General features: G+C 32.2%; 1 protein-coding gene across 1 annotated transcript; it reads right to left on the bottom strand.

Moving 5' to 3' along the window:
* Positions 1-6,031: 6,031 nt before the first annotated feature.
* LOC113716564 (uncharacterized) lies at positions 6,032-7,954 on the bottom strand. Its single transcript, XM_027240951.2, has 2 exons — positions 7,453-7,954; positions 6,032-6,815 (listed from the first exon to the last, which is right to left on the bottom strand). The coding sequence occupies exons 1-2, from the start codon at positions 7,837-7,839 to the stop codon at positions 6,261-6,263; spliced, it is 942 nt and encodes a 313-aa protein (XP_027096752.1). The 5' UTR covers positions 7,840-7,954; the 3' UTR covers positions 6,032-6,260.
* Between the last annotated feature and the right edge of the window lie 1,388 nt (positions 7,955-9,342).

Here is a 9,342-nt window from a genome sequence, read left to right as displayed (position 1 = left end):
TTGACTAATCCCCTTTGACCCCCTATAAATTTTGATAATTGTTATTTACATTTATTGGTTTGCCCCACAAGAACTTTAGAACAATTTCATTGCCCCGCCCTCTTCGCTTGAGTTGCCTCAGGAAATATAGTAGCTTCTCTAAATATTTTGAGACGCTTGTTAAATTGGTTGTCCTACACAATTTAGTTTCCTAGTAAATTCTTTTTTAATACATGTAATCTTCTTAGAATTTCATGTATTGTCTCTAAAAATATCTCAATTTTTATTAGCAGGGGAAGAGTGAATATGAAAAGTAGGGAGGGTGAAAGGGAATTTAAATTCAGGACTTTTAATTCTTGATGTCTCAATCTTAATCACTAAACAAAGTTTTATTAGCTTCCAAAATAGCTCATCATAAACATGCATTGCAATTAACATTTGTTACCAGCTGGCAATCCCATTTGGTACTTTAAAGTAAAACTTAGCGATATATTGATATACATAGATTTTTTTCTTTTTTTTTTCTTGTGTAGGATGGTAAGAAAGAGATGATAGACGCGGGGGTTATTATATAATTTTGACATACTAATGCATATTTTAATTTACTATTGGGTATGTGACTTTCTTATTATGCTTTCTAGACTTGATTTTAATGGTGTTTTGTGGAAACAATCTTGGTAATAAAGAACTTGTTGTTAGAGAATGTTGGCTTAAAGTATTTTTCAAAAAATTGCAAGCAGATATCAATTGTCATTATTAAGCCAAAGAAATGGAAAAAAATTAACACAAAATTCATAATTTTAGAAATACACTTGTTAAAAAAATTTCTACCTTTATTAAAAATCCTAAGTCTGCATGTGTATTAGCAATGGGAAAAAGTTGAGAGAGCATTGTCAAGAAAAGAATGCATTAATTTATGACGAAACAATTGAAACAATCTTACATACCATTTTCTGGTTTAAAGCATCTCATATCTAAATGGCAATGTCATTAGGATGATAAATTGAAAGTCATCTGCAGTTATACCGACAGCCAGTCTCGGCTGGTTAGTCTTCATTCTCATTGACCAGCCCTTGGGCTGTGGACGAATATTCCCACCATGGCACCAATAAAAGTTGCACCAAAATAAATGCAACTTCTTATTACGTATACATTCATCTAATTTATGTGCTTTACTGTCATATATCATAAGCGATTATTTCAAAAACCTCCCTTGAGGTTTCCAGTAATTTCAGATAGTTCCCCTCACGTTTTGAAAATTACACATACCTCTCCTAAAACATAGGTTTGAGTTTCACCTCGATGATGTAAGACCAAAAATTATGTTAATGCCCAAAATTGCCCTCACCTAACTTTCCTTAATATGAATAATCATTAAAAATTTTTAAAAGTTAAGAATACACTTGTATACTACCAAAATTATAAGTTTTATTGCTAAGCCAATGTCTTGATATTTTCTATCCCTATGACTTTCTACATTTACCCAAACTTTCAAACTCTTATGACTTCTTCTTCTTCCGAATAAACTCTTTGTCTTAGATGTCAAAATCCAGCATAGTAATTATTACCTTCACAATCTTACCTTTAGATAGGTTTTTTCCATATATTACCTACCAAGCCGTTTGTCATAAAACTCACAATCCTTAGCTTTTTCTCACTCAAATGGCCAAGCCCTCAGTTACCAAAATTCTTCTAACCTCTACTCTCAACATTTGGTTTGGTCATCCTCAATCAGTCCACATTTTTTTCTCTGAATTGACACAATTTTATTGAGAACAAATTTGATTTCTAATAAGAGGAACTAGGCAAAACATCAACAAAGTGTAAGTTTGGGGTAGTAGTTTTAGTACAGTCTATCAAATTATACTTTTCCGTAATCTATTATATTTTTTGTATTCAATGATATGAATAATTGGGTTGTTAGCAGTGATGATTGCTTCCATTATCATCAACAGCAGTAGCACATTTGAGTGATAGAAGGAAGAAGACATCTACTTTGATTAGCATATTTGAGTGATAGAAGATTACAATTTAATAGTCATGACTGAAATAGTTTGGCCACAATATATGGCTTGATCAAGAAGAATTGTTTTCCTTTTTTCTGTTATCTTTTCCCTTTTTTTCAATGGCTTGTCTTTTGAAAAATTAAAAAGGTTATTTTGGTCATTATCTATCATCAAGAGAGGTAAGTGTAATATTAAAAATTTCAAGGGAACTTAGTGAAATTGTCAGAAACCTCAGGGTAGGTTTTTGAAATTATCTCATATCATAATTAGCATTTATGCTTCTTTTGTAGATAGACCGACCATTAAAATGGTTATAAATCTTTAAGGTCCAAATGTCTCAAAACCATAGATATATGAGTTCTCACTTATCCATACGACTAAACTACAAAGTGATGACCAGAACTAGATTGGCAATTATGCCCAAAACCCAATAACCCACTCAACCCACCCACTAATTTGAGAGGTTGGGTTGGGTAAATTGGGTGTTGGGTCAAATTTGGGTTGGGTAATAAAAGCCCATATATATTTTGGGCAGTTTGGGTATTTGTGTTGGGCACCCATTACCCAACTTAAGTTAAAAAAAAAATTAAATTTTTTGTTCAATGAAGGTCATTAGGAAGTTGTTGACATGTAGAATTTAAATCTAGTTTCTTAGTATTTGTTTGTTAGTTGCTAAATCTAGTATTTCGTAGCCAAATAATTAATTAATGTCTACTCGTTTCCATGTTATGAAGGACTACTGTCATTGCGGGGGAATTGGTCCAATAGAAAGGATTCAAGTATACATTAACGCATCGATGGGTTGCCCAAGACTTTTTGATCTACATGATGGAATATTGATTTGACCGTAAAATCTCATATAACTCAATTCTTAAAAAAAATGGAAAAAAAGAAACAAATTTTCAAGGTTTGGAAGCGGTCAATGTATGGAAGCAGGCTATGCTGCTGCTTTTGGTCCAATTTGCCATCGTTTTTATATGGCGTAATTCTAGAAACCCCTCCTGAGATGAGATTTCTAAAAATTTCACTAACATTTTTAGAGTTTAAACAGTTAGTATGTGTGTGTATTTGTGAAAGTATATAATGATGTATTTTAGTGTGTTTGTATGTGTGAAAATAGTGTATTTGAATTGCATATTATTTATACCTTATTTACACACACTGATTTACTTGTATCATCTATACATTTTTCAATCACCTTTCGATCTCACATACATCACATCAAAAAAAGGCTACAGTATTCTTTTCATAAAATTATCTCAAATAATTTACTATCCAAACACACTAATGTATTTCAAATGAGTTTAAGAAGTGAGTGTGTGTTTGTATCGTGAGTGTTTTAGTGCGTGAAAATATGTCTATCTATGTAAAAATGTGTTTATGTGTGTGAAATTTTTTAATTGTATGTGAAAATGTATTTAAGAGAGTTTATGTATCAAAATCTATTAAATTAATATATTGGATCATATTTGGGTCATGGGTCATATTTGGGTCATAAATTTGTGATGACCCAATCTGACCCAACCCGAAATTAACCCAATTTTAAGTTGGACAGATTGGGTATAACCCATTTAAATGAAAATCTAATATTAACCCGCCCAAAACCAGCCCAACCAGCTGCCCAATTGCCAGGTATAATCAGAACAGATGCCGAAAGAATAATAAAAAGAGTAGTTGATTCAGTCTTTTTCTTTTAATTAATCCTCGTAAGTGGTTAGCTAGGTAGCCAGGAAGCAGACAGCCGGACTGGACCTAGTATTTGAACCAGAAGATTGTTCTTCAATTTCTGGTTTTTTCAACAAATGCCTTCCCATATATCAACATCACGTGAAACCTCCAAATGCCAGTTATAAAGGATAAGCACCAGAACCAATCAAATAGAGCTAATGGATTTGGTGGAGCTAATATTATACTCCTTCTATCCCATTTTGATAATCTTATTTTTCTTTTTCATTTTTATCTCAAGTTATAGCCTGCTTTTCAATTAAAAAATAAAGTTAATTTTTAATTTCTCTAAAATATTCTTATTTAATGTACTTTCTTTATTTTCAGTGAGTATAACTTACCTTATTTAATAATTATTTTCGATTCATGCTTGAATGGTGCAATTGTCAGTGTTGTTGTTGTAATTAATGTAAAGGTATAATAATTAGTCATACTTCTAATATTAATATAAGCGTATTTTAGAAAATATTAAGTTAAATTTACTCTTTTAATAAAGTTAACTAATTTTTTTAAATTGTGTGAAAAAAACCAAAACAACGTGGGATAGAACGAGTACAAAATCAACACAATTTTAAATAAGAAAAAATGGAGTACAAATGAATGCTTAGTTTGATTAAGGATAAAAAGAAAATTGTATCATAGATAATGAAATATTTGGACTGACTGGAATTCAAATACTGACGTGATTAATGGAACAAAAACGTGTTAAGAAATTATTTTGCCTTCCTATAGTTTTGTCCACGCAGAAAAGGTTGCCTTTTCAAACAGGGTGGGTGTAAGTGGTCCCAATGTCATATTTTTGAAAAAATGTAAAGTCGAAAATATTCTGTAGCAAAATATAATGTAGAAAATTATATTTTTGAAAAATATAATGTAGAAACAATGTAAGTGGTCCCAATGTCATACTTTTTTATGTACATTTGAATTGCTATTTTAGAATTTTTTTATAAAAATATACTGTAGCTATTTGATATACGTACGTGAAGTAAAAAAATGATTAGAAAATGTGTTCACAAAAAATATAAAAATTTTTCTGGAGGAAATCTCAATCCAAACAAGTAGAAAATTCTTGTAGAAAATATTGTAATTCAAGAAATGGGTGATAATTTTGACAAAAATGATGAATTTCTTGTAGAAAAGTATTGTAATTCACGAGGTGGGTGACAATTATAAAACATTAATAGTTGATCTACTCTTCTTTTTTAATACGTCTAGGCACCAAATAAGAAAACCTTTCGAATATTCGCCCACCACCCTACTATAACACTTTGGGTTTAGGTTAACCCGGCCAATGATTCGTGAATATTAATTATTATTTTAAAATGTCTAATTCAAGTCGAATACGGCCTCTTTTCGATAACCCATATGGGACAGGCATGACAATTAGTCGATTTCATGTTAGATTGCCTTAACATAATTCATCTGCGCAAGCATAACATCTTTTTTTGGAGTCGTTATATAAGCTAACCTTTATATTTCTGAGTTTAATTTCTTATTTCTTTTTTTTTTTTGGCCTTTCAGAGTTCTAGTTACTTTTGAATAGGAGTGGGCGCGGGTCCAGTACCCGTCCCATTCACCATTTGGCTGACCCGACTCGCACTTTGCTGTCAGCCATTTTCTGACCCTTACCCGCCCCGCATATCAGCGGGTACCCTATAACGGGTATCCACTGAGATAGGATCGGATCAGCAGGTACCCATCCCGTCCCATTTATCATTTAATTTTAAAAAAAATGATTTATACTAATTTAATTTTATATTTTACACATTCATCTAAGATTTAATAATTTTTTTTTAACAAAAGGTTTCCCACCAAGAAACAAGCATATGAAGAGAATATAAGATAAAGAAAAAAAATTAAACGAATTCAAAATCAATAAAAATTTGAAATAAGTAGCACAATTTTTAATATATATGTTCCACATTAATTAAACTTTTTTCTATAAAATATAAGATCTTGGCCTTTACAAATGAATCTTGTAAATAAACTATAGTCTCTCATATTTATAATGCAATTTGTTCAATAAAATTACTTATTTAGTTCTAACTTATTATTTTATAGTGTGTGTATAAAAATAAAATTAAAAATTAAAAATATATATATGCGGGGCGGATCGGGTACCCGCGGATTTTTAATTATGTGACTCTAACCCGTCCCGCATCTTAGCGGATACCCGACCCTCTTTTGACCCGATCACATAATAAAAATCGGATATCCTAATTTTCGGATCGGATCGGATATGACGGGTTTCCGGGTTAGCGGATAATTTTGCCCACCTCTACTTTTGAATGGCTAAACAAATTAATAAACAAGTGGACAAATCAATAGAATGGATCAAGATATCTATTCCCTTTCACAAAATTTTGGAGACCTTCCTATAAAGTATACAAACAAATGTGCCATTTTTAGTTGGAAAACGGCATCACATCAATGAGCAACATTAATGCACCATTTTGTCAACAACCCCCCCCCCCCAACAAACAAAAAAAAAACAACCAAAAAACAGAAGTTCAACTGAAATTTGTTCCAGACTAAAAAAATCCAACACCATTATGCATTATTCCTACGGTTTCTTTCCAGAAGTCCCTCTAAAACAACCTTCTTCTTATATTCTTCTGAGTTTATATCTAGATCAAAGGATTTCGAACCATTTCTTGTTGTAACTTTTGGTTCAACCTTTTGGGCTTTGATGAGAGGGAAGCAGTATAACCATGCAGAAGTGCACAAAATTGCACATAACTTACCCCAAACTACCATAATTGTTAGGGTCACCAATATAATTGACATCCCAACAAACCGGTCAAATTTGCCACCTTGCTTGTCGTTTTCTCCCTGAGATTTGTCTTTCTTCACGAGAAAACTTTGCTCACCACCGTTGCCCACCGCGGGTTTCTTCTGTATTGACAGTGGCGGGATAGAAGCTGAGTGCGAAATCACCGCCACGGCCCGCTGGCTAACCGCATGCTGGTCCTCCGGTGAACGATGACTTGAAGAGTGTTTTTTAGATGACCCTTTTTTATACGTTGTCTCCTCCACAATGGACTCCAAACGATTTAAGCTTTTGCTATTCTCGAGGATGATCTTTTGAGCATTTTCGTACTTTGACTGACAAAAAAAAAAAAAAAAAGAAATGTTACATTAAAAATTCAATCATGATAGAAAGGTATCGTGTAGCTGTATATATTTGAATTTAGTATCGTATTGATTTTACAATTGTGAGCTATATTTGACCTTCTGTTAAAAGGCCAAGCAGTCAAACCAACATCCAGACTCCAAAAAGCTCGAACAACCACACGATTTGTCAAAAAAATAATTTTAAATATTATTTAATTTACATTATAAAAATAATTTTCAATTATCTTTTTATTTCAAATACACTATATCAGAAAACATGTTACAATATTATTTCAAATAAATTTTTTTCCAAATTATCTCCTATATCCAAACACATGATACCATTTGCTAGTAAAACCAACGTCTGGCCAATTTAAGAATTGAAATTAATCCCTTCACCTATCATGGTATTAAAATATATCTCATCATTCAAGTTATCCACTAATTTTTTTATTGATATTTCTGTTTTTTCCCTCAGAAGTTTTGAATAAAAAGTTAGAATGAGAATCCAACTCAATCTTGAGTAAAATAACGTCCCTTCTTTTTTGTAATTTGGATTGGGACTCTTAAGTAATTTTCTCAACATAATTGGAAATAATACATACTAATAACTGCACGTATATCATACCTTAGCAAATTTTTTCCCTTGGACAATCCCATCACCAATCGTACCACCCGGAGCTTGCCCAGCGACGGCGCCGTCTGCTGGAAGATTTGGAGGTTTAGCTAACACTTTCTTGATAGATTTGGCCATTAAAAAACCATCTTTTCTTTGATGGAGCTTTTCACTGGTGGCAGCATCAACTGGAACAGTTCTCTTAGGGGATTTCTTGGACCAAGAAAACCATGAAACTGTAGTTCTTGTAGTTGTAGTAGGACTAGTGCTGCTTTTCTTGCTCTTTTCTTTGACCTTGTGGGGAGGAATAGATGATCCAAAACAGCCCAGGAAACAACTGCTGGTTCTTCTAGGCTGATGGTTTTCCTTTTTGCAGCTGCTATCTGGGATTTGAGCCATAGAAGAGGAAAACAAGAGTGGCCGGCATGTAAGAGGAAAGATATAGCTGCTGTTTTTTCCTGTTTGGTTTTGGAGTTGAAGTCATGGCTACTTTTCTATTGGGAGACCAGAGAATTCATTTATTCAAGTATATATAATGGAAGAAGTTTCTTCTCAGTTTTTTAGCATTGGCTGAATTAAACACTTAAACTCCCTAGGTTTATATTTTTTCTCACTTTACCCCCTATAATTTTGTTTGTCAGGACTTAACCCCTCTTCTTTGAATTTGAATTTCTTTTTTTAGAGTAGAGAATGGATGGAATTTAAGAAGCAGGTAAGAGACAAAGGAAATCAGAATTCAGAACCTGTAATTCTTGGAGTTTCAACCTTAATCATCAGACTAAGGAATTTGAAGTGTTATTAGATATAAAAAAAAATGCCACTATTATTATGCTCTTTTTTCTTATGCTCCTTTTTTTCTTTCTTTTTCGTATACACTTTCTTTGTCATTTCTTTTTCTCAAGTTTTCTTCTTTCCTTGTTTCCTCTTTCTGTTTTCTTTTTCTTTTTCATAATTTTCCCCTTCTTCCTTCTTTTGCTTCTTGTTTCCTTATTACTATTTTCTTACGTGCTAGCTCTCCTTTCTGTACTTAGAGTGAAATCTTTTAGTTGTTTAGCCCCATTGCAATCTTTTTATTGTAATTTTTCCACTGTAAATATTGATTGATCATGAAATATAGCATATTACACATCAATAGTTGATCAATCAATCAATAATTTTGCATTTCACTAAATTGTCAATTATCAACTTAACTATAAAGTTATTAACCTATTTTATTATTCTGATCTACTGTCATTAAACATTTATCGTTTGAATATGTTTTATTTTTAATGAATGAAAAGAAAAGTGACAGCACAAGAAAAGGATGAAGGTAAAAAAAGAAGAAATTAAGGGGAGCTTTTCTCTTTAGGGGTTTAAAAATGGGTAAAGTAATAATAAATGCAATTCAAACGGGCAAAGAAAGACAAGGGTATATAAACCTTGGGGTTAACTGTAATTTTCCCTTTTGCATTGGAAGTTTCTTTTGTACGTCAAAATTTTCAATATTTCTAGCTTTGGGGTTAACTGTATTTTTGCTTTCCCTGTTTACAGAAGAGAAGAATTCTAATTGGAGGGATGACTTGGACCTCGTGGCCGAGTCGTTCTATTTACACGTTTTCACCTTCTACACGTTTTCACCAATCCCTACAATGTCTTGCTTGGCAATTCAATAAGCTACATCACATCATTTACGTATACTATGTTCTTGGTCCATACAAATATTCAAAGAATTGCATCTTTCCATTGTCAATTATCCAGCAATATAACGGTCATCTTTAGGTGTCCAAACCCATTAAACATCTACTTAGATAATCAACGAGTAACTTCATGAAATTTAGTAGAAGATCTCTAAATACTTAATATGTATGTATTGATACATAACATAATTTATTTAATAAAAAATCTACCACTTGACATTTTTAC

Source organism: Coffea arabica, chromosome 11c (genome assembly GCF_036785885.1).
Source record: "Coffea arabica cultivar ET-39 chromosome 11c, Coffea Arabica ET-39 HiFi, whole genome shotgun sequence".
Lineage (NCBI taxonomy): Eukaryota > Viridiplantae > Streptophyta > Magnoliopsida > Gentianales > Rubiaceae > Coffea > Coffea arabica.
Note: the sequence above shows the minus strand (reverse complement) of the source record. Positions and strands in the feature narration are given on the sequence as shown.